This window comes from Podarcis pityusensis (assembly GCF_964106645.2).
Source record: "Podarcis pityusensis genome assembly, chromosome: 17".
Classification (NCBI taxonomy): Eukaryota; Metazoa; Chordata; class Lepidosauria; order Squamata; family Lacertidae; genus Podarcis; species Podarcis pityusensis.
The window spans coordinates 6135282-6161040 of record NC_138042.1 but is presented as its reverse complement, the minus strand read 5'-3'; the positions used below and the strand labels follow the sequence as shown (position 1 = coordinate 6161040).

The 25759-nt window shown below is 44.8% G+C and overlaps 1 protein-coding gene and 1 long non-coding RNA gene across 5 annotated transcripts; one reads left to right on the top strand and one right to left on the bottom strand.

The window, feature by feature from the left end:
- Positions 1–3182: 3182 nt before the first annotated feature.
- Positions 3183–12049, bottom strand: LOC308466865 (uncharacterized protein). 3 transcript variants are annotated; one of them, XM_080988084.1, is made up of 4 exons: positions 11976–12048; positions 7023–7679; positions 5607–5732; positions 3184–5321 (listed from the first exon to the last, which is right to left on the bottom strand). In XM_080988084.1, the coding sequence occupies exons 1-4, from the start codon at positions 11980–11982 to the stop codon at positions 3427–3429; spliced, it is 2685 nt and encodes an 894-aa protein (XP_080844210.1). In that variant the 5' UTR covers positions 11983–12048; the 3' UTR covers positions 3184–3426. The 3 variants fall into 3 exon arrangements, with proteins under 3 accessions (XP_080844212.1, XP_080844210.1, XP_080844211.1); XM_080988085.1 differs by lacking the exon at positions 11976–12048 and adding an exon at positions 8257–9535; XM_080988086.1 differs by lacking the exon at positions 5607–5732 and having other exon boundaries at positions 3183–5321; positions 11976–12049.
- Positions 12007–25395, top strand: LOC308467033. Of its 2 annotated transcripts, none has more exons than XR_013981106.1 (2): positions 12007–12065; positions 24317–25395. It is a non-coding gene; the product is annotated as an uncharacterized lncRNA (long non-coding RNA). The 2 variants fall into 2 exon arrangements; XR_013981107.1 differs by lacking the exon at positions 12007–12065 and adding an exon at positions 20984–22905.
- Positions 25396–25759: the final 364 nt, after the last annotated feature.

The window sequence follows — 25759 nt, the reverse complement described above, 5'->3', positions numbered from 1 at the left end:
GATCTGTGCAAAGAACAGAGATTTTGGGGGAAAAACTAGGTTGAGGCAAACCGTTGACAGTGGCAAGAGATGAGGATTCCTTTGCTGGCTGTAATTTTTGATGCCTTAATTTATAGTGAATTGCCCTGAGACCCCTGGGTATAGGGCGGTATATAAATTCAATAATAATAATAATAATAATAATAATAATAATAATAATAATAGAAACCTGGTAACTTTTTAAAACTAACCATTTCAGAGGCTTCATAAGTGAGGAGTGGGGGATTCCTACAATAATGATATTCCCAACTGAGAGAGGAAACATCTCAAAGTTAATATATTCAATGTCTATTGCAAGAGGTGATCATTTTGTGGCAAGATCACCCAGTTGGTTTCCCTGTTCTAATGAATCAGGGGGCTGCAGCATGTCTTTCTCCTCCTTAGTTCTTTGGTCAGCAGACTCTTCTTACCCTCTCGGGTCCCAGGTGGATTAGAACATCACCAGAGCCCTGCTGGATCAAGCCAAATCTCTTTCGAGTCCAGCATCCTGTTCTTAAACATCCTATCAGATGGCTGGGGGAAGACGACAAAGAGCAGGCTCTGAATGTGACTACACTCTCCCCACCAGTAATCTCTGGCAACTGGTATCCAGAGATACATGACTGGTATTCTGAGCCAGACCATTAATCCGTCTGGTTCAGTATTGTCTACACTGACTGGGTGCAGCTTTCCAGGGTTCCAAACAGGGAATTTCCCCAGTCCTACCTGGAGATGCTGGGGACTGAACCTGGGATCTTCTGCATGCAAAAGAGATGTTCCACCACTGAGCTATTGCCCTTCCCTTAATTGTGTGAACCTGTCGCTATTTCAATAGATTGGGAGGTTTTCTCCAGAGGCAGCAGCAGGTGCCAGCTGGGTGCATGTGAGGCTTCTTAATCAAACCACTTCTCCCTTCTTGAGAGCTATACTTTCTTAGATAAACTCAAGAGAGAGCCCAGATCAGAAGGTTTGTAATCACCAGTGATGCAATTTTCCACACACTGGTGCATGGAACCTCCTCTCTCAGGGTGGCCTCTGAGCTATTGCTGAAGGTGGTTCTCTCCCTCCCCCCCCCCCGACAATTTATGTCTATTCACATGCAACAAGTGCTCAAGGTTGCTGGCTTATGGGAGTTTCCTGGAACATTAACACCAGCTTTTCCGTTTATTAGCTCCAAGGTGAATTTTTTAAAACCACGTTATTTAGTCCTCCCACATTGATTGACATATAGTCTGATTCAGCTCTGATTCAGTTGTCATAAAGAGATCCTGTGTGGTGCAGTTGCTAGTGTTGAACGAGAAGCTGGGAGAGCAGACAATGGAACACACATTGCCAAAAAACAGATAGTCAAACCCAGTTACAGCTTTAAGCCAACACAAGGACAGCAACAGCTTGTTCCTTTCAAGCAGGTTCTCAGGCCACCTGGATCTCTTCAGGCATTGCTCCTCTTCCTTGTTGGGCACTCCCAGTCACTGTTCTGTATCCAAGATGCTGACCCCATCCTTGGCATGCCCAAGATGAGCACCCAACACATTTAAGCCTAGATGTAAGCCTAGGAATTCTAATCTAGGAATTAGAAAGGAGCTCAGGCTTACAGCCTTACCCCCACCCCAAATTCATAACAATATACCATATTTTTCGCTCTATAAGACGCACCAGACCATAAGACGCACCTAGTTTTTGGAGGAGGAAAACAAGAAAAAAAATATTCTGAATCTCAGAAGCCAGAACAGCAAGAGGGATCACTGCGCAGTGAAAGCAGCAATCTCTCTTGCTGTTCTGGCTTCTGGGATAGCTGTGCGGCCTGCATTCTCTCCATAAGACGCGCACACATTTCCCCTTACTTTTTAGGAGGGAAAAAGTGAGTCTTATAGAGCAAAAAATACGGTAGTTATTCTGAGACCATCCGGTTAATGTGAGTATTCTACAATGTTACCTGATCCAACAGGGGACATAAGAAGTGTCCGTTGATGTTAATATGTTATAAATGACCACTGTGCTATGTCAAATTTGTTGTTGTTGTTGTTGTTGTTGTTGTTGTTGTTGTTCTTCTTCTTCTTCTTCTTCTTCTTCTTCTTCTTCTTCTTCTTCTTCTTCTTCACCCCTAACCACTTAGTTGTGATATGTTCTGAAAGTGCTACATACTGTATTCTAACACGCCAAACCTTCACGATGAATCCTTTAGATCAGGGGTGGGTAACCTAAGGCCCAGGGGCCGGATGCAGCCCAATCACCTTCTCAATCCGGCCTGTGGACGGTCCAGGAATCAGCCTGTTTTTATATGAGTAGAATGTGTCCTTTTATTTAAAACGCATCTCTGGGTTATTTGTGCGGCCTGCCTGGTGTTTTTACATGAGTAGAATGTGTGCTTTTATTTAAAATGCATCTCTGCATTATTTGTGGGGAATAGGAATTTGTTCTCCCCCCCAAAAAAATAATAATAATGGTTCGGCCCACCACATGGTCTGAGGGATGGTGGACTAGCCCACGGCTGAAAAAGATTGCTGACCCCTGCTTTAGATAGGGCACGTTAAAAACCATGTCTGAAGCACAGTGTGTTTGAAGAGCATGCTCTCCTTTCTTTTTGAAATGCGATCGTAATAGCCAATGAATTTATTTATTTTTAGGGTTAAAGGATTTGTGCCTTTGGCACCACCAGGGGAGATTCCACTTCCATGGGTTGTGATTTGAATGAAGAGAGAGATCCCAGAGAGATCCTTTAGAAGACTCACATAGAAACAGTCATCGTGCTCCGAAGCCCAAATTGAGTATTTATGAAGTGTACAAAGGGCTACTCTGGTTTTCTCTCTCTCGCTTTTAACACTGGACAGCTCCCTGGACATTGGCTTCAAAGGGTGGGATCTTTGCTACTCAGGATGAATGCTTTTTAAAAAATGAGAACAGCCATAATTTAGTATGTAGAGCAGACTAACATTGATGAACACCCCTGATACCTTCATATTCATCCCAATTTCTTCCCTTTCCTGATTTGATAGCTATGTAGCTTATTCTTTATATATGTCTGTTCATTATAAATGACCCAGCTGCTAGATGAGCACCTTTTAAACTTGATGTACAATATTGCCTTATTCTTTATATATTTCTATTTTTATTTTCACATATAAATTCATTGCTAGATAAACAAAATATAATTAAATTTTTCAAGTTAAAGCAACTGGCAAGTTGCACTGTAAACATTTTTTATGTTTAAATAGAGTAACTTAATCTAATCTAATTAAATTAGAGTAATACAAACTATAGTAAACTCACACTGTGGAAGCAATGAGGTTGCTCAAGAAAAAACCTTACTCTTATTCCTAAAAAACTTATGTTGGGGCAAAAAGTAAGCACTACTTTCATCATTAGCCTCTGACTTGCCTTATTCAATGGAGGGAACCTCTAGACCCCTCAGTGACGCCATGGATACCCATAGCGATTTGAAATGTTCATTTCTTTCTCCCGCTCCACAAAATATTTCACCCTCCCTATGGAAGTCCAGTGTGATGCCTCCTCCCGCTCTCTCTGAGCTTGCCTTTTCATTGCCTCTCGGATGGGCCGTTGTTCTTCGGTTATCGGCAAGGATTCCTCGAGGTCGTCTGGAGGTGTCCTCCAGGGAATAAAAGTATCCCCTCGGTACGGTGGAGAGGCTGGTGGTTGCAAGGGCTGAGCTCTAGTTACAGATGGTCGGATGTTGCTTAGGAACCTGGAGCTTTGACGTGGCACAGCTGGTGGGTGAGGTCGGGTGGGCAGCCTCCCAGCATTGGTGGGATGTGGTCTTAACCAGCTGGTGTGGGAAAGCTGTGAGGTGGGTGGCCATCCTTCATATGTAGCTGGTGGCTTTGGCCATGGCTTTGGCAATGGATGTTCACAATGGGTGGGCAATCTCTGGGAAGAAGAAGAAGAAGATTGCTGCCTAGGCACGGAGAAGGGTGCCAGCCTCCGTGCCAAGTGGGGTGCCGGCCTTGGCAGGGAGGGGGGCTGGGTTGTGGGCACTGGCTTATGCAGGGACTTCAGGAGAGGTACCTCCTGTGGAGCCTGTGAGTTCCCAGAGCTACTGCTGGTGGCAGTTAGTGGAGGGAGATTTCTGGCCGCCATGGATGTACTCTTCTTCTTCCCAAGGGGATGGAAGACTTGCACAGACTCCATCATGTGCCAAGCCAGATTGGTCCTTGGGATTGGCACCAAGGGGCGCTCTTCCAATTTGATCTTTTTCCCTTTAATGCCTGGTGTGCTCCCTTTCACTGTGGCCTTATCTTTGGTTTCAGGTCCCATCTCATTTTTCTCCAACCCTGTCTGGCAGTGTTTGGAATTTCCTCTTTCCAGATTGTCCTCTTCATATTTTAAACTTCCCTCCTCTTGAAACGGAAGCTTTCTCTTCTCCTTACATTTTTTCTCCTGACTAGGATGACTTTCCTTAGAGCCCGTTATGCTTGTTCCCTCTATGCTCAGAATATACTTGGGAAACTTGGGTGAAGCGTCTGCCTTTGTCGAAATGCCTTTCCTTTTCCCCTTAATCTCTGGTAATGCCTTTGGCTTCATGGACTTTTCATGGGTGGGCTGGCATTTTCTAGAGCCCTCTGGGATAGGTTCCAGAGTGATTCTGGGGAGCTTGATTAACGTCTGGGACTCAGCAACACCCCACTTTCTTCTCCCTGTCATGCTGATGGGTTTGCCTTCAATTTTCCCGTTCCCCTCGCGTTTGCCTTTGCTTTGGGTGGAGTCACATTTTGACTTCTGGGTTTTCTTCAAGGATTTGGGTCTCAGAGGATCTGGTGGAAATGGAAACCCGATATCTTTTAAGATGTAAACTGGGCGCTGGATCAGTGGATTACATGAGGGCTTATTCAGTTTTGTATCCTGCTCATCTGTTGGAGGAAGTGATGCCTGTCCCTGTGTTGCTGAGCCCTTTCTGACTATGCTCACCTCTGTGCCCTTGATGTTTGGATCATTCACAAAGGAATGTGGGTGCTGGGCTTTTGGCACCTCTTTGCATGGCTCAGGGGCATCCGGGATTGACTTTGCCTCTACTCTGAAAGACCTTGTGGGCACTGGTGCTAATGACTGGTGGCTCCCCAGGGCTTCCTCTGGAAGGCAGGCCTCCGCCAGCATTCCTTCACTGCCTTTGGTTGTCTCACTGGAAGCAAGAGGTGGAAAGAGGCCTTCTGGAATAAGCGGCTCCAGTGAAGCAATCAGGGTCTCTATCTCGGGATACTTGGAGAGGAGGTCCTCTGGCAGCTGGAACTCGTCTCGGAGGAGACTTTCTTCATCGGCTGGTTGGGGAGGTGGCGGCGGATGTTCCACCACTGAAAGAAAACAAATGAAAAGCATAGCAGTGACTGTTTGAAGACAAAGAATCTACTCCGGTTGGCTGAGACAAACTCGAGGAAGTCCAAGACTCCCATGATTAGCTGTTAGAGCATCTCCATATTAAATAAAGTTAAAAAGTGGCAGATGGATCTGGCTCCATGTTTATCATGTGTAGATTCTTAGCTGACCTATCAGAAGTGCTAGATTAGGCCATGACATCTGGCCCGGAAGGCACACTTGGAAAGCACATGGTCTCAGTCACTGTATGTTCCCACACTTACCATTCAGAGCAGCACTGTTGAGTTGGGTTCCTTCCAGTTTTTCTTGTGCTATAGATGCACCTAGGACATCTGCCACTTGGGCACTGACTGCTCCTGTCCCCTGAAGTCCATGTGGGACTTGTACCACTGAAAGAAATTAATCAGGAGGGATCAGTGATTCTACAGCCAAGGAAGACCATTAATTAATTAATTCAGTTACTCTTTCTTCTGTCCAGAGGAAGGTAAGTTGAAGGCCTTGTTCTCTGTCCTAGGGAGGCTCAGCAGCCATAGACTTTCCAACTAGATAATGCACAAAACTGTCTAAAGGTGGGCAGGCTGGCTGCCTGAAGGTGGGTTCAGGGGCTAAAGTGGCCTAGTTGCACTACTGGGCTCAGTGTGTTATCAGTGATATAAACTGGGGTCCATTTTTATATACCTCAAATTTCAGTGTTCAGTGATGAGGTGACAGCGGGGAAACTGAATAGTATAAGGTAGCCTGAATCCAACATTGTCCCAGAGGATTATGGGTGGTAGTATATGGTGTGTGGTATGCTCACATGACATGCTGTTTTGGATTAAGAACATAAGCCTATGAGAAGAGCCCTGGCTAAAGGCCCATCGCGTCCAACATCCTGTTCTCAGATGCTACAAGGAGGACCTGCGTACGACAGTGTTTTCCCCACTTGTGATTCTCAGCAGCTGAGAATAGGGAAGGTAGAATATGGCTGTTGTGGCCAGTAGCCATGAATAACTTCAGCTATGAAATTGGATTGTTATTCTAAACAAACTTGTCTCTCTGCTGCGATGAGAGGTTGTCCCTTGCTATCATAATCTTGCCAGAATTGTGCACTGTACAATATTCCAAATGTGGTTGCACCGTAGATTAGGATAACAGCTTTTGGATATTGGAACTTACTCTGTTCCATAAGAATATGCCCAACGCTCACCCACATTGCGGATGCAGGTGGTGCCGTTGGTTAAACCACAGAACCTAGGGCTTGCCGATCAGAAGGTTGGTGGTTCGAATCCCCACGACGGGGTGAGCTCCCATTGCTCAGTCCCAGCTCTTCCCTACCTAGCAGTTCGAAAGCACGTCAAAGTGCAAGTAGATAAATAGGTACCACTCCGGTGGGAAGGTAAACGGCATTTCCGTGCGCTGCTCTGGTTTGCCAGAAGTAGCTTAGTCATGCTGGCCACATGACCCGGAAGCTGTATGCCAGCTCCCTCAGCCAATAAAGCAAGATGAGTGCAGCAACCCCAGCAATCCGCGACTGGACCTAATGGTCAGGGGTCCCTTTACCACCCACATTGCAGGGCCATGTGGAAATGGTACTAGGAAATGTTACCTACTGAGGCTAGGTTAATTGCCTGATGGGTTAGAGGGTCCCAGACACCCATTAGAAAGCAAATGATTCCTTTACAAAGATGAGCACAAACCTTGTGAGGCTGGAAAGTACCCAGTGGCTGGGGCAGGTTCCAGGGTGGACTGAGGTTCCACCTGCTGGAGGACCAGGAGCATTTCATTGTTCGCAGCTGGTGGCATAGGGACAGCGCTACCAATCCGGACGATCGGGTTCCTCTGCTCCAGTGGGATGGGAGCTAATGTTCCATGGTGGTAGAGGCCCACCCCATCCTGGAAGGTGGTTGGGCGAATGGGTCCAAGACCAGGAGGCTGCACCTGAACCAGCTGGAGGTGAGGTTGTCTATATAATTGATTCATAGGTCTGGCTGTTGCAAAGTCCCTGTGCTGTGTTTGCAGTGGTGCATACAAGGGCACTGAGAGATGTCCAGTTGTGCCCCACCCATGGAAAGAAGGACGGAGAGCTACTGGGGTGAACAGCTGCTGCTGATCATTCGGTACACCCTGTAAGAGAGGTATTTCACCATGAAGGTATCCCTGGGTGGTGGTGCTGCCTTGGTTTGGTTGGAAGGGCAGAGCTGATCCTTGAGCCTGCAGCCAACCGCTGTTCTCACATGGTGCTGATGAGTGGGAGATGCTGTGTTGACATTCTCCCACCGTGGAGCTGGTAGTCACTGTGGTGCTCTGAGGCTGGCTGTTGCCCCCTTCGGTCCGCCTGGTGTTCGGAGCCTGATCTGCAATGCAAACAAAGTGAGCAGGAGTGTAAAGATCCCTGCAGTTTTTGATCAGCCTTCGCAAGAATGAGCCCTTCCTTAGCAAAGTGGTTTTCTTATTGTTAGGTCAGCCTCTTTACCACTTCTAATTGTTAGGTATTTTAGAGACCCTTTTCTTCAGTTCCCTTTCTACTCTTCAGTGCTGCTCTCCATCCCTCCTTCCTTTGGGCCTTAACCCCTCATGAATGTATGCTGTTCTCAGCAATGCCCACCTTGTTTGACTTTTCCCCAACTTCTGTTGCTGGAGGTTCTAAACTACTGGATCTTTGAAAAGGGTTGTGTAAAATGCTGATGAATGGCCTTCTTTTGCTGCCTTGAGGTCTTCCTGCTATTCTATTATCCCCTAGTATCTGGTTGCTTATGATCCCATTGGGGAGGAATCTTTTCCCCATCCTATCTCCCTCCCTCTCTCTTCCATGGAGAAATAGCGCCACCCTGCTGATGTTGCCATAACACATTCTGTCTTTCATGATGCTCTGCTATGTCCCCCCCTCCCCCGGGTAAACATGAGGGTGAATTTTTCCCCAGTGTTCCTCACCCATGCTCAGTGTCAATTCTAGTCAGCATCCCTTAGGGTGGACCTATAGATCTGGGATCATATGAACCTGTTTACTGCTGTCACCACAGTAACCAGCAAGATTCTAACTGGCCAGAGAATGTTATGATGCAAAAGGCAGTGCAGAGTCATGGGCAGTTGGCCTGAACTGAAGGTGCCAGGAAAACAAAGATGTCTGTTAGCGGAACTGAAGAGTAACTGAAGTTATGGCCAGTTTGAGGCATAACAAGCCCTACCACACTCTCCACCCATTGTAGGCATCCCCCCAGTATGACCGGGTTAATCTAGATACCTAGTGAAGTGACGGGCACCAGCTACCGTAAATCTTACACCTTTTAAAGCCACCTGTTTATATAACTTGGCGAGATAGGGGTCACAACAGCAACAAAGAGCATCATTCATCTAAGGACACCACTCCTCTCAAAGAACAATTGCTGTTTCTGGCTCTCAGATGAGAGCAGAATCAAACCAAACTTCATTTGGCTCTGGATCAGTGGATAATTTATGGATATGTACTTATTGATCTATAAAAACCCGTAAAAGAAATGGAGTGGCCCTCATAGTCAACAAAAGAGTGGTGAAAGGTGTACTGGGATGCAATCTCAAAAATGATAGAATGATCTCGATATGAATCCAAGGCAGACCTTTTAACATCACAGTAATCCAAATTTATGCACCTACTGGTGCTGAAGAAACTGAAATTGACCAATTCTATGAAGACTTACAACACTTTATAGAAGTGACACCAAAGAAGGATGTTCTTCTCATTATAGGGGATTGGAATGCTAAAGTAGGGAATCAAGAGATAAAAGGAACAACTGGCAAGTTTGGCCTTGGAGATCAAAACAAAGCAGGGCAAAGGCTAATAGAGTTCTGTCAAGAGAATAAGCTGGTCATCACAAACACGCTTTTCCAACAACACAAGAGACGACTCTACACATGGACATCACCAGATGGGCAGCATCGAAATCAGATTGATTATATTCTCTGCAGCCAAAGATGGAGAAGCTCTATATAGTCAGCAAAAACAAGACCTGGAGCTGACTGTGGCTCAGATCATCAGCTTCTTATAGCAAAATTCAAGCTTAAACTGAAGAAAGTAGGAAAAACCACTGGGCCGGTAAGATACAATCTAAATCAAATCCCTTATGAATACACAGTGGAAGTGAGGAACAGGTTTAAGGATTTAGATTTGGTGGACAGAGTGCCTGAAGAACTATGGATGGAGGCTCGCAACATTATACAGGAGGCAGCAACGAAAACCATCCTAATGAAAAGGAAATGCAAGAAAGCAAAGTGGCTGTCCAACGAGGCCTTACATATAGCGGGGGGGGGGGGAGAGAAGGCAAGCAAAATGTGAGGGAGATAGTGAAAGATACAGGAAATTGAATGCAGATTTCCAAAAAATAGCAAGGAGAGACAAGAAGGCCTTCTTAAACGAGCAATGCAAAGAAATAGAGGAAAACAACAGAATGGGAAGAACCAGAGATCTGTTCAAGAAAATCAGAGAAATGAAAGGAAAATTTTGTACAAAGATTACCATAATAAAGGACAAAAGTGGTAAGGACCAAACAGAAGCAGAAGGCATCAAGAAGAGGTGGCAAGAATACACAGAGGAATTATACCAGAAAGATATGGGTGGCTCGTACACCTGAGGTAGTGTGGTCGCTGACCTTGAGCCAGACATCCTGGAGAGTGAAGTCAAATGTGCCTTAGAAAGCACTGCAAATAACAAGGCCAGTGGAAGTGATGCTATTCCAGCTGAACTATTTAAAATTTTAAAAGATGATGCTGTTAAGGTGCTACACTCAATATGCCAGCAAGTTTGGAAAACTCAGCAATGGCCAGAGGATTGGAGAAGATCATTTTACATCCCAATCCCAAAGAAGGGCAGTGCCAAAGAATGCTCCAACTACCGCACAATTGAATTCATTTAACACGCTAGCAAGGTTATGCTTAAAATTCTACAAGGAAGGCTCAAGCAGTATGTGGACCGAGAACTCCCAGAAGTGCAAGCTGGATTTAGAAGAGGCAGAGGAACCAGAGACCAAATTGCAAACATGCGCTAGATTATGGAGAAAGCTAGAGATTTCCAGAAAGACATCTACTTCTGCTTCATTGACTATGCAAAAGCCTTTGACTGTGTTGACCACAGCAAACTATGGCAAGTTCTTAAAGAAATGGGAGTGCCTGATCACCTCATCTGTCTCCTGAGAAATCTCTACGTGGGACAAGAAGCTACAGTTAGAACTGGATATGGAACAACTGATTGGTTCAAAATTGGGAAAGGAGTACGGCAAGGCTGTATATTGTCTCCCTGCTTATTTAACTTATATGCAGAATTCATCATGCAAAAGGCTGGGCTGGATGAATCCCTAGCCGGAATTAAGATTGCCAGAAGAAATATCAACAACCTCAGATATGCAGATGACACAACCTTGATGGCAGAAAGTGAGGAGGAATTAAAGAACCTTTTATTGAGGGTGAAAGAGGAGAGCGCAAAATATGGTCTGAAGCTCAACATCAAAAAAACAAAGATCATGGCCACTGGTCCCATCACCTCCTGGCAAATAGAAGGGGAAGAAATGGAGGCAGTGAGAGATTTTACTTTCTTGGGCTCCATGATCACTACAGATGGTGACAGCACCCACAAAATTAAAAGACGCCTGCTTCTTGGGAGAAAAGCAATGCCAAACCTAGACAGCACCTTAAAAAGTAGAGACATCACCTTACCAACAAAGGTCCGTATAGTAAAAGCTATGGTCTTCCCAGTAGTGATGTATGGAAGTGAGAGCTGGACCATAAAGAAGGCTGATCGCCGAAGAATTGATGCTTTTGAATTATGGTGCTGGAGGAGACTCTTGAGAGTCCCATGGACTGCAAGAAGAACAAACCTCTCCATTCTTAAGGAAATCAGCCCTGAGCGCTCACTGGAAGGACAGATCGTGAAGCTGAGGCTCCAATACTTTGGCCACCTCATGAGAAGAGAAGATTCCCTGGAAAAGACCCTGATGTTGGGAAAGATGGAGGGCACAAGCAGAAGGGGACGACAGAGGATGAGATGGTCGGATAGTGTTCTCGAAGCTACCAGCATGAATCTGACCAAACTGCAGGAGGCAGCGGAAGACAGAAGTGCCTGGCGTGCTCTAGTCCATGGGGTCACGAAGAGTCGGACACGACTAAATGACTAAACAACAACAACAACACTTATTGATCTACTGCTTTTTCTCCCAATGTTCTGTGTTGTTGCTCCCTGGAAACTCTTGGCTTGTGAGCTGCTTTGGACAAAGTGCAGTGGACCTTATTCTACAAAGTGCAATGTAGGTTGACAGTGGTTCCGAAATAATTCTGTGATTTTGAAGGTGCCTCAGTCTTGATTGGCACATCTCGTGAAAGTTGTATTGAAGACTAAGTCCCATTGAAGAACACTGAATAGGACTTAGTCGTGGCTTATCTAAACACCATGGGTGGTACTGGGACTCTGACTACCTGGAGTGGACTGTGCCTGGTAACTTTTGAAAGGAATCCCCCTTTCTCCCTATTCTCTTGCTTACACTTCCACGTATGTTGCCTTCTCTAAGTTGTTGAAAGATCTACACCATTTCCCTGCTATAATCCCTTAACTTCTCAGATGGCTTCTCTGTCTGCTTCATGGGACAATGAAGCAGAACATCTGAACATTAAATGGAACCATTTCCTACCTGCCATGCCGATAGGAGCGCTCAAATAGCACGAACATAAAACCAACCAATGGAGAGCAGTGCTTGCACTTCTCATGGATCCAGTGTCCGGTAAGAAGTGGGCAACGGAATGGTGATGGTACAAAGCTGTTCATTAGTGTCTCTATGGTAACCCTGCAGAATGTGAGGAAGGGGCTAGGAGAATATTTGAATCAGAAACAGATGATGTCATCATGGAAGGTGGAAGAGCAGCCCAGAGGTGAGAAAAGGGTGATCCGTTCACACTACCTTGTTGACAATTCACAGGCTCCCTTCAAATTTTTTAACATGGCCATCTAAATTTTCCTTGGGGGTGGTATTTTTGAATGGAAGACCAATGTATTCTTTTTTTTCCTTATTAAATGCTAGCTCCACATCCTGTTAAGGTCAACGCACCTGCAGCTGTGTCCCATCATGTTAAGTATAATGGTTTAATGGAGATTGAAATGGAAAATGCTTGTATATATGTTGCCAAAGGTTTACGGTAACTGGGAAATTCCATTGGGCTATATGGAAGCTAAGAAGAGCTATCTGAGCACTGAGATGGGTTGATAATTAACTGTTGATGTTCTCTGCTAGCTCTCAAATGGTGAGAGAGGGATTCAATTGCAAGTGCAGGGATCTCAACTCAAGCATCCATGACAGATGGACATCCAACCTCTGCTTCAAAACCTCCAAGGAAGGAGAGTCCACCACCTTCTGAGATAGTTTGCTTCACTGTCAAACAGCTCTTATCATCAGAAAGTTCTTCCTGAAGTTTAGTCGGAATCTGCTTTCCTGTAACTTGAAGTCATTGGTTTGGGTTCTAGCCTCCAGAGCAGGAGAAAACAAGCTTCGTCTTCCACGTGGCAGCCTTTTAGATTATTTGAAGATGGCTAGCATATCTCCTCTCAGTCTGCTTTTTTCCAGGCTAAACATACACAATTCCCTCAACCGTTCCTCATAAGTTTGGGCAAGGAACAAGGTGACTAGAACGAGATGTGAGACCGATTGTAATGTCAGTGGAAAATATTAATGTTCACCCCAAGGTGAAAGACAGAAACCTGTAATTCACAGGACATTTTGATGGACAAGTGACATGACGGGCACTACAATTTATCTTCAACGCCTCCTCTTCCTGTGACATGCCATGACAGGTTATTGTTGTCACTCTTTTTCATGGGGTGGGATTGCTGTAACAGTTTTGCAAAAACAATCCCATTATGCTCTTTATTTGGGGCTGCTTCTTCCTCTAGCCTTTGGGAGTGAAAACCTTGTTGCAACAAAATAATAGTCGCTTTGCTTCTTGCCTGGCTGGTTGCAACTTCTGATTATTTTCTCTGACTGACAAGAAGGACTTGTGGGATCATGGTGAGTCCCTTGAGCCCTAGGGGTGGGCAGTACAGAGTGACCCCCTATTTCTTAAAACACAGGTTATATTGAAAGCCCCCCTAAACCTTAAAAGCCCCCTGAACCCTGGAACAGACCCCACACCTCTCGAAATCAGGACAATCAAAATTCCTCTTCCTAATTCAGCTTTCCCTATCAGCACTTGCCACCGTGGTCAGCATACCAGTGTACTGGAAGAAGCAAAGATCACCAGTGTTGAAGCAATGCTTCTTCAACATCAACTTCGTTGGACTGGTCATGTTGTGCGGATGCCTGATGATCGTCTTCCAAACCAATATTCCGAACTTAAAAATGGAAAGCGTAATGCTGGTGGTCAACAAAGGAGGTTTAAAGACTCTCTCAAGGCAAATCTTAAAAAAATGTAGTATAAACACCAACAATTGGGAAACACTTGCCTGCAAGCGCTCCAGTTGGAGAACAGCCTTTACCAAAGGTGTCATGGGCTTGGAAGACGCTCGAACTCAGGACACAAAGGAGAAATGTCCTAAGAGGAAGGCACACTTGGCAAATCCACACCGTGATCAACTCCCGCCCGAAAACCAATGTCCCCACTGTGGAAGGACGCGTGGATCCAGAATTGGCCTCCACAGTCACTTATGGACTCATTATTAGAACCATGTTTATGGAAGACAATCTTACTTGGCTATGAGTGATCGCCGAAGAAGAAGAAGAAGAAGAAGAAGAAGAAGAAGAAGAAGAAGGCAGGGGCTGAGGGGAGTTGCAGTTCAGAGCCCGCAGGGGCCACCAGGTTGAGGGGAGCTGCACCAATTCATTATCAATGCATTTATCCTCGCCCTCCCTTCCCCACACTGAAAGCTGATGAAGACTGCAATTTGAAGAGGACAGCTCGCTACATTGCCCTCATATTAAGGTTCCTCTTTCTTTTGTATTTGCATTTCCCTGTTGTTGTTTTTTAATTTCATAAAAGTTATATACCAGAGATCAGTGGCATACTGTGGAGGGGCCAGGGCGGCCATGGCCCCAGATGCAAAATTCTGAGGGGGCAATGATTTACAGATGGTATTTAACTCTGAGTAGGCTTGCTAAGATGTATAAGACTGAATCAGATAAGTCCTGGGGATGCAAAGAGGTGGAGGAAACGTTCTTCCATATATGGTGGATTTATAAAAGGGTAAAAGAGTATTGGGAAATGATCCATAATGAACTGAAAAAGATGTTTAAAAGTACTTCCCCCCCCAAAACCAGAGTCCTTTCTGTCAGGGATAATTCAGACTGAAATTCCCAGGTGTCAAAAAAGGTTATTTATGAATGCCACTACTGCGGCCTGAGTTTTGTTAGCCCTGAAATGGAAAACGGGTGAGGTCCCAACCAAAGAAGAATGGCCACTTAAGTTGACAGAATATGCGCAGCTTGCAGACTTAACATATAGAATAAGGGAACAAGAAGAACATATGTTTAGAGAAGATGGGGAAATGTTTATTCAATATATGGAAAATGACTGTATACAGCTGAAAACGTTGGCAGCATTCAGATAAATTCAACAGTGTAAATAGGTTTTGATGGATGTAATAATGGAATAATGAATGGTATAGTTTCTGTAAAATATGCAAGGATTTGTGTATTGTAAAATGAATCATGGAAAGAGAAGAAGGGAAGTCAATGGTATCTTAAGGATATAAAAAATGAGTACTTTTGTAAATTGTAAAACAGAAATATATATATATATATATATATATGTATGTATATACACACACACACACACACCGTATATATATAAACAAAATTATGAGAGAGCACAACCAGGCACTCACAGGCAGCCACCAATTTCTGCTGGGACCCCTGCCATAGTGATACGTGTTCTGGTGTGCCCCATCCCTGGCTCCCCATCCTTCCCTTCCTGCCTGTCGCCTGGGGTCTCTCTGCCTGGCCTCACTGCTGCATCCCTGGCAGAGCCTGGCAACTGTGGAGGCTCTGCACAGGCCAGGCAGAGGACTCTATCCACCTTTCTCACGCTCCCGAGTTTTTTAGCTATTCAGCTATGTCAAATGTCCCGACAGACTGTAAACTCCCAGCGCTTGGTGAGCAGGATGAGCATGAACAGGCCTGCAGATCACCATAGGCAATATCCCACAGCCTTTGCTCTAGTGATCTGAAGGCTATGTTGAAGCCCAAGTGTTCAAGAAGAGATGGGGACAGCCCAGTTGAGTAGGTTTTTGGGTGTTGTGCTTGGACCATCAACTTTTAAAATCTAACAAGATTCTTCCGAACCTTTGGACTCCTCTCCTCTCCTCTGTGGGTCCTTCATATATCTACGTCAACTGCATATTATAATTCATCCGCATTACAGTGGTACCTCAGGTTACAGACGCTTCAGGTTACAGACGCTTCAGGTTACAGACTCCACTAACCCAGAAATAGTACCTCGGGTTAAGAACTTTGTTTCAGGATGAGAACAGAAATCGTGCGGCAGCGGGAGGCCCCATTAGCTGAAGTGGTACCTCAGGTTAAGAACATTTTCACGTTAAGAACGGACCTCCAGAACGAACTAAGTTCTTTTTAAAAAATTTTTTTATTGGAATTATATTTACAACATAACATAAAGCCCTCACTCCCCCAATACACAAATCCACCCTCATTAAATATGAACATAACATACAATGAGGGACGCGGGTGGCGCAGTGGGTTAAACCACTGAGCCTAGGGCTTGCCGATCAGAAGGTCGGCAGTTCAAATCCCCGCGATGGGGTGAGCTCCCGTTGCTCGGTCCCTGCTCCTGCCAACCTAGCAGTTCGAAAGCATGTCAAAGTGCAAGTAGATAAATAGGTACCTCTCTGGCGGGAAGGTAAACGGCGTTTCCGTGCGCTGCTCTGGTTCGCCAGAAGCGGCTTAGTCATGCTGGCCACATGACCCGGAAGCTGTACGCCGGCTCCCTCGGCCAATAAAGCGAGATGAGCACCACAACCCCAGGGTCTGTCACGACTGGACCTAATGGTCAGGGGTCCCTTTACCTTTACCTTTTAACATACAATGAGCATAACATAAAACAATACAAACAGCCAAATAAAAGACTTCCTTTATCCTGTATCTGGCCTCCTTATTTACTTCTTATAAACTGTTTCCATTACGAATAATTAAGATTTTTCCAATTGTAACTTAAATATCCACAAAGTCTCCTGCAGACATTAATTGAAACAAGTCCAGGTATGTCAGAACGAATTAAGTTCTTAACCCGAGGTACCACTGTATAGTCCTCCAAAGTAACCAAAGTCTTTGTAACATTGCAAGAGTTATTGAATACCTGCCAAAGAGCTCAAGTGAGTACTAGTGGCCAAGCTGCATGCTCCAGCCCTGGGGGCAGAGAGCAGGCTGGGGCATGGCTGGTGCGCGTCCTGGGGGGCGTGGAGCCCGGCGCGGTGGGGGGTGCGGCACGTGTCCAGGGGGGGCAGCCGCGATGGTTCCCCCCCTCCCTGATGGTGCCGGGGGCAGTGTGCTCTCCCCCGCCCCCATTCTTCCACCAGTGATCTTTTAAGTACAATCTGTATTTATCCCATTCCCTATTGAAGTTTTGATCCTCATGATTTCTCATCTTCCCTGTCAGCCTCGCCATCTCTGCATACTCTAGTAGTTTCATCTGCCAGTCGGCTTTTGTTGGCGTCTTCTTCGCTTTCCATCGCTGGGCAAGGAGCATCCTTGCAGCTGTTGTCGCGTACATGAATAGTCTTCTCAAATCCTTCGGTATGTCTGCACCTAAAATTCCTAACGAAAAGGCTTCTGGTCTTTTAACAAACATTATTTTAAACATTTTTTTTAGTTCATTGTATATCATGGCTGGCACGCGTCCCGGGGGTGTGGAGCCCGGCGCGGTGGGTGGGTGTGTTAGCGGCACGTGTCCAGGGGGGGCAGCAGCGATGGTATCATTTCCCATAATTCTTTATTTACAATTCCACCCCATATGATAAAAAGTGTCCTCTTTTCCCTTACATTTCCAGCATACATTTGAGTTAGTTCTATACATTTTTGCTAACTTACTGCGTGTTAAATACCAACGGTACATCATCTTCATATAATTTTCTTTCAGCATGTAACACGCTGTAAATTTTAAGTCTTCTTTCCATAATTTTCCCCATGCTGTCAACTGTTTACAGTATTATATGCAAAATCTCTTGCCCATTGAATCATTACAAATTTGACTTCTTCATCTTTAACAAACCACACCAACAACAATTTATATATTTTCGATAGAAGTTTCACCTTTTTTTGTAACAATTCCCTCTCAAAACTCGATAATTCAGTAGTGAAACCCTTTCTTTTATCCATTTTAAAAACATTGTTCAGCTGGTGATATTGTAACCAATCTGTTAATAGGTCTCTTGTATGTCATCATATATTTTTTTCAATTTTAGCTGATTTTTCTCCTCTCTAAGCAATTCTTTATATGTTGCCCAGTCTTTTTTCATATTCAATTTTTTCATGGTAATTGCTTCTAGTGACGATAACCACCATGGCGTTTTTTGTTCTAACAGATTTTTATATTTATCCCATACCACATATAGGGACTTCCTTATTACATGGTTCAGGATTCTTGTGTACCTTAACTTTTTCATACCGTAAATACGCATTGGGCAGCTGTTTTGGCACCAAATGCTTTGATGGCAGGTGGAATATATTGACCTCCTTTAGTAAAGAAGTAGCACAGTAGCTGACTGACAACCTGTGCTTTCTGGAGGACTGCAGTTCTATGGGTGGGTCCATGTCATTGCGTGATGGAATGTCAGCCCCAGGTATTGGAAGCTTCTAATCTAACTGAGGGCATGCCCATCTTGTGACTATTTGCACTGCAGAAATGTCTTCTTAAAAACCAAGATTTTAGATACCCCAAAGTTAATTTTTAGATCATTCTGTACGCCATAAGACATGAACCTCCTCAAATTGGTAATATAGACCTGGTCTAGAACATGAGAGAATAGCTGTGTCGTTAGCATACAATGGAGTCCTCCTGACCCCAAGTCTGGGCAGGTGGCCAAGTGGGTTCATTAGGGCACCATCAAGGTCCTTTAAAAATATGCTAAAGAAGGAGGGTGCAGGGATACAGCCCTGTCTGACTCCTCAAGACGTTGATATTTCACTCAAAAGCTGTCCCTGGGCACCGCATCTGACTAACAAGGGCCTTGATGAGGCAGAAAAGTATTTTGACAACCAGAACCTGGTCCAACTTTCCCTGTAACTTGGCTCTGGAGATGAAATCAAAGACTGATTTTAGTTCCATAAAAGCTACATTTAGTTTGCCTTGTAGAGGTTTTGAATATATCTTGGCAAGGTGGAATAGAACTAAACAGTGGTCAGAAGTTGAGTAGTTCTCTCTAAATGCAGCTCGTGCCTCAGTAAGGATGCTATTCACATTTAGAAAGGCAGTCAGTGTATTGCAGAGGCAGTGGGCATACTTTTCTCCCACTATTGGTAACAAGCTAATGGGTCTATAGCAGCAGCCTCTCCCATTATTGGTAACAAGCTAATGGGTCTATAGCAGCAGCCTTGCCTGGGCTGGTTCACTCCCACGGAGATTGCTCTGGGGCTCTCTGCACAGACGCAGTTTCCAGTGCCACAGAAGCAAGTCCCCGCTCCATGCTGTGCCGGTTTAGCGCAGCGCGCGGGGACTCGCCGAGCGGGCAGCTCAGTTTGGGGGCAGCTTGTGGGCCATTTAAACGACCCCCGTGGGCCGCTTATGACCCGTGGGCCACAGGTTGCCAACCCCTGGTCTACAGTTCTCAGGGTCACTGGGTTGGCATTTCTTGGAGTTTGGGACCATTTGTGTGGGATGGAAAGGTGAACTCAAGGAAGAGGATCCTTAGTCACATGATGAGTTTATTGGGGTAACAATAGGGTTGGAGATGGGATGAGAGTTCTTTCTTTGCAGGACATGGAGGAAGTGGATCGGATCAGCCATGTCTGGCACCCTCGAAGAAGGAAGAAACTGAGTGGGGTGATTAAGGCCAAAATGTCTTTAAACAGCAAGTTGAAGCTATACTGGTGACTGGGAGCACGGCTGTCAACTTTTCCCTTGTGAGGAATCCTATTCGGAATAAGGGAATTTCCCTTAAAAAAAGGGAAACGTTGACAGCTATGACTGAGAGTGGCTGCTGGGACCATATAACACTGGTCCTAAAGGATCTTCACTGGCTCCCAGTATGCTTCCGAGCACAATTCAAAGTGTTGGTGCTGACCTTCAAAGCCCTAAATGGCCTTGGCCCAGTGTACCTGAAGGAGTGTCTCTACCCTCATTGTTCTGCCCGGACACTGAAGTCCAGCTCTGAGGGCCTTCCGGCGGTTCAGTATGATGTTTCAATATGATTTTATGCTGTAAGCCACCCAGAGTGGCTGGGGAAACCCCACCAGATGGGCAGGAAATTACTACTACTACTACTACTACTACTACTACTACTAAATATAAGAATGTAAGCTTTACCACCCAACCCCTCCCCCCTCTTTTTCTTCCCAATCCTATGCAGCATATAACACTAATATCTTACATCAAATGTAATTGATCTGTAGAAATCACAACCTGAAAAAAGAAACAATGCACATACTTTTTAAACTAAGAAAATCTTTAATAAACACAAACTGTTCAACTATAAAACTGTTAAAAGGCTATGAGACTATTAAAAGATAATAAAGATAATAAAACAATAAAAGCAAGACTTGCAAGCAGCGTTACAACAACCTCGGCTATAAAATTGGAGGCTTCAACAAAGCTACTGCTGCCAACACCATTTTCAACTCCTCGCTTGGCATGCTATGTGACCCGGACAGCAGGAGCAGCAGCCCATGCCAATAGTGAGCGGGCAAGGACTCCCCAGTAGTCCTTGCCCTAGACCCCTCAGTAACCCATAGCAAGTTGAAATGTTCATTTCCTTCTCACGCTCCACAAAATATTTCACCTACGGAAGTCCAGTGTGATGCCTCCTCCCTCTCTCTCTGAGCTTTCCTTCTCATTGCCTCTCGGATGGGCTGTTGTTCTTCAGTTATTGGCAAGGATTCCTCGAGGTCGTCTGGAAGTGTCCTCCAGGGAATATAAGTATCCCCTCTCCATGGTGGAGAGGTTGGTGGTTGTACTTGCAAGGGCTGAGCTCTAGTTGCAGATGATTGGATGTTGCTTAGGAACCTGGAGCTTTGACGTGGCACAGCTGGCCAGTGAGGTCTGTTGGGCACTGTCCTAATAATGGTGTCCAGTGGTCTCCAACGTCTGGTGAGGAAAGCTGAGAGCTGGATGGCTATCCTTCATGTAGATGTGAGCCTGATGGCTTTGGCAATGATTTTGGCAATGGGTGTTCCACATGGGTTGGCAGTCTTTGGGAAGAAGAAGATTGTTTCCTAGGCAGCAAGAGAGGTGTCAGCCTTTGCACAAAGTGGGGTGCTGGCCTCAGCAAGGAGGGGCGATCAGAAGGGGGGTCTTCATTAATTCCTCGGACTCTGGAACACCTCAGTTTCTTCTCCATTTCCCTTCCCATTTGCTTTGGGTGAAGTCTGGAACAAAAAGAAGAAGGAGGTGCAATCATTATTTTAGATGCAGCTAGTTTGTCCATAATGGAAAGTCTTAATTTATTCCATTGTATTATAACCATATTTCTACCTCCAGGTTAAACAAGCATTTTGTTCAGAATATAGGGATCATTTGTTCTTGCAACCACCTGAAGGTAGGCTGTATGAATTGTGTATTGCTTTGTAATGATTTGTTGGGTCTCTGGACCGTAATAAAGATTGATGATGATGATATTTCTACCTTTCCATGCTGACTATAATTAAACTGACCCAACTTGTTCAAATTTTGGGTAGTTTGTACCCCCAGATATCTAAAACTTTTCCTAGCTTTTGGAATCTTAAACATTGCTGTAAAAGTCTGCTATATATGTGGTGATGTATGAAAAAATGTTACCTCTGCTTTCTTAAAAGTAACTTGTAATCCTGAGACCCTGGAGGAACTGTTCCAGTTCTGTGCATAATATTTTGCCTGCTCTGATAGGGTCAGAGGTGCATAAAATTATACCATCTGCAAAGAGGTCTGATTTTTGTTCATTTCTGTTTATAACCACTCCTGTACCTTGGGGGGGGGGGTTATTTCAACTATAATTGGTAGAGTGGAGGGAGAAAAATGTTTATGTATGCTACCATTGCTGCTTAAATGATTTATGCCCAAAGATGGAAGAAGGAAACAGTTCTGAAAGAAGAAGATTGGCAATGTGGAATATGTAGAAACAGCAAAACTAACCAGAGAAATAAGAAATCAAGAAGAGAGACTTTTTAAAACAGAATGGGGAAAATTTATTGACTATTTGAAGATACATTGTAAACAAATCAAAACATTACTGGGACCGATATAAACACATGCAGTAAGAGACAATAAAAGGGGAAATAGGAGGAAAATAAGGGGGAAATAGTGAATATATTTGAATTGGACATGCAGTAATAAAAAAATATAAAATAAGTAACTGACAAAGGAAGGGAGGGAAGTTGAGCGGAAGGTACATGAGATCTGTAAAGATTTTCGGTTTTTTGTTAACATATTTATAAAACGTGGAAATGGAAAATAAATATTTATAAAACAAAAATGTTTGTAACCATTCCTGGACAAGAGAGGGCACTGCATACTTTGATAGCAAATGGTTCTAAAATTAATACAACCAACAGGAGTGACAGAGAACATCCTTCCTTCTGAACTAAAAGGCCCCAAGCTGTCCACATAAGGGAGTTACTCCAACCCCTGGATAATTTTAATTGCTTATGATCCCATTGGGGAGGAATCTTTTCCCCATCCTATCTCCCTCCCTCTTTCTTCCATGGAGAAATAGCGCCACCCTGCTGATGTTCCCATAACACATTCTGTCTTTCATGATGCTTTGCTATGTCCCCCCCGTCCCCCCCGGGTAAACATGAGGGTGAATTTTTCCCCAGTGTTCCTCAAATTCACCCATGCTCAGTGCCAATTCTAGTCAGCATCCCTTAGGGCGAACCCATGGAAGTGGGATCATATGAACCTGTTTACTGCTGTCACCACAGTAACCAGGGAGATTCTAACTGGCCAGAGAATGTTATGATGCAAAAGGCAGAGCAGAGTCATGGGCAGTTGGCCTGAACTGAAGGTGCCAGGAAAACAAAGATGTCTGTTAGCGGAACTGAAGAGTAAATGAAGTTATGGCCAATTTGAGTCATAAGAAGCCCAATTACACTCTCCTCCCATTGTAGGCATCCCCGCAGTGTGACCGGGTTAATCTGGATACCTAGTGAAGTGACGGGCACCAGCTAAATCTTACACCTTTTAAAGTCACCTGTTTATATAATTTGGTGAGATAGGGGTTACAAGAGCAACAAAGCACATCATTCATCTAAGGACACCACTACTCTCAAAGAACAATTGCTGTTTCCGGTTCTCAGATGAGAGCAGAATCAAACCAACTTGCTTTCGGCTCTGGATCAATGTGGATAATTTATGGATATGTACTTATTGATCTACTGCTTTTCCTCCCAAAGTGAATGTTTTGTGTTGTTGCTCCCTGGAAACTCTTGGCTAGTAAGTTGCTTTGGACAAAGTGCAATGTACCTTATTCTACAAAGTGCAATGTAGATTGACCGTGGTACTGAAACAATTCTGTGATGTTGAAGGCGCCTCAGACTTGATCGGCACATCTTATGAAAGTTATATTCAAGACTAAGTCCCACTGAAGAACACTGAATAGGACTTAATCATTGCTTATCTAAACCCCATGTGTGGTGCTGGGACTCTGACTACCTGGAGTGGACTGTGGCTGGCAACTTTTGAAAGGAATCCCCCTTTCTCCCTATTCTCTTGCTTCCATGTATGTTGCCTTCTCTAAGTTGTTGAAAGATCTGTACCATTCCCCTGCTATAATCCCTTAACTCAGGGGTCTGCAACCCGCGGCTCCAGAGCCGCATGTGGCTCTTTTACACCTTTGCCGCGGCTCCGGGGCGGATACTAGCGAGGGGAGGAGGCGCATTGTGCGCCCCGACACTCCCCACTGTGGCGGGCGCTGTACTGGCTGTGACGTCGCATGGGGGCGGTGCGTGTGTTAGTCACGCACCGTCCCGACGTCACCTTCCCACCCGCCTGCTACATTGTAAGGGGCATGTACGCTGGTCACTGCATTGAAAGGGGGCATGTACGCTGGTCACTGTTTTGAAGGGGAGTGAAGAACACACACACACAAAAAGGTAACTTGTTAATTTAACGTTTATTTCTATGAGGAGGAGTAATTCTGAGGGGTCAAACAAAGAAATAATAAAAAAGTGACAAAAAAGTTATTTTTATAATGACGAGTTTTGCGGCTCCCAGTTTTTTTTTCTTCGGAAACGCGTCCAAGTGGCTCTTTTTGTCTTAAAGGTTGCAGACCCCTGCCTTAACTTCTCAGATGGCTTCTCTGTCTGCTTCATGGGACAATAAAGCAGAGCGTCTGAACATTTAGATGGCACCATTTCCTACCTGCCATGCCGATAGGAGCGCTGAAATAGCACGAACATAAAACCAACCAATGGAGAGCAGTGCTTGCACTTCTCATGGATCCAGCGTCCGGTAAGAAGTGGGCAACGGAATGGCGATGGCATAAAATTGTTTATTGCTGTCTCTGTTGAAGCTGACCAGATTGGTCCTGGGGATTGGCTTCAAAGGACGTTCTTCCAGTTTGATCTTTTTCCATACTTCATGTCGATGTGAGCCTGATGGCTTTGGCAATGGATGTCCCACATGGGCTGGAAGTCTCTGAGACAAAGAAGAAGATGGTTGCTTAGGCAGCGAGAGAGGTGCCAGCCTTTGCACAAAATGGGGTCCTGGCCTCAGCAGGGAGGAGGGATCAGAAGGGGGCACCAACTTAGGTAGTGTCGGAGAGGACCTGGGATAGGCTTCAGAGGCCATTCTTCAAATTTGTTCTTGTTCCCTCTAGTACCTCGTATTCTCTCTTTGCTTTCAGCTCCATTTGCTTTTTCACCACACCTTACTGCTGTCACCACAGTAACCACCAAGATTCTAACTGACCAGAGAATGTTATGATGCAAAAGGCAGTGTGGAGTCATGGGCAGTTGGCCTGAATTAAAGGTGCCAGGAAAACAAAGATGTCTGTTAGGGGAACTGAAGAGTAACTGAAGTTTTGGCAAGTTCATTGAACAATTCCCAACCTGCCATGCCGATAGGAGCGCTGAAATAGCATGAACATAAAACCAACCAATGGAGAGCAGTGCTTGCACTTCTCATGGATCCAGCGTCCGGTAAGAAGTGGATGACGGAATGGCGATGGTACAAATTGTTCATTGCTGCCTCTACGGTAACCCTGCAGAATGTGAGGAAGGGGCTGGAGAATATTTGAATCAGAAACAGATGATGTCATCATGGAAGGTGGAAGAGCAGCCCAGGGGTGAGAAAAGGGCCATCAGTTCACCATACCTGGTTGACAATTCATCTTCACAGGCTCCTGTAATAGGAATTTTATGGTCTAAGATATATGGTAATGTTCATAAGTGTACCAACCAAGGACATACATAGATCAGCACAGGAAGGCCAACCTGGAACCATTTTGATTCCTAAACTAAGCAAATGTTTTCTCTGCAAGGTCAAACTGGAAAAGCCTCCCCATTATCTTTTCCTTCACAAATCCAGTCTTAAGGACACATTTAAGATATGAATAGGGTGTGAGCCTGTGACCTGTCCCAGGAACTAAGTATTTATCATTACAAAAGACTGGCCAGGCTACCCAGGAAATCCAATCAAGTAACCTGCCAGACAGGAGATAAACAAGGGCAAGAGAAAAACAACATTTAAATTTCTGTGATGTAGGTATGATGTATCTAAGGGGTGGTCTTAGGTTACACCCCTTCTGTGATGTATGCATGATGTTTTTGGGGGTGGTCTTGATCTACAGGTGGCAATTTCAAAAGTCTTTATAAGGCCTTGCACACTATTTTTCTGGGTCCTCCTCCTTTCCTGCGTGTGAGGGGAGCACCCTGTTGCAACAGATCAATAAAGATCAAGCTTACTAGCTGCTTTGCTTCTCAATATTCTCTGGTTGGCCTCTGTTATTTTCTCCTACCAATAGGGAACCTATGTAAGGACTCTATATGGGCTCTTGGATACCCCATAAGGGAAAAGGGCAATTTTTGTTTACAACACTCCTCACCATTTTTTAAACATGGTCATCTGAATTTTCCTTTGGGGGTTTGTTTGAATGGAAGACCAATGTATTATTATTATTTCCTTATTAAGTGCTTGCTCCACATCCTGTTAGGATCAAGGCACTTGTAGCTGGGTCCCATCATGTTAAGTATTTGTCCCTTCCAATCCACTCTTGTACACAGGTGTACTTGCATCCACAAAGATCTCATACATTAACTCAGTTGACACTCTGTTTGTTGTTAAGGCG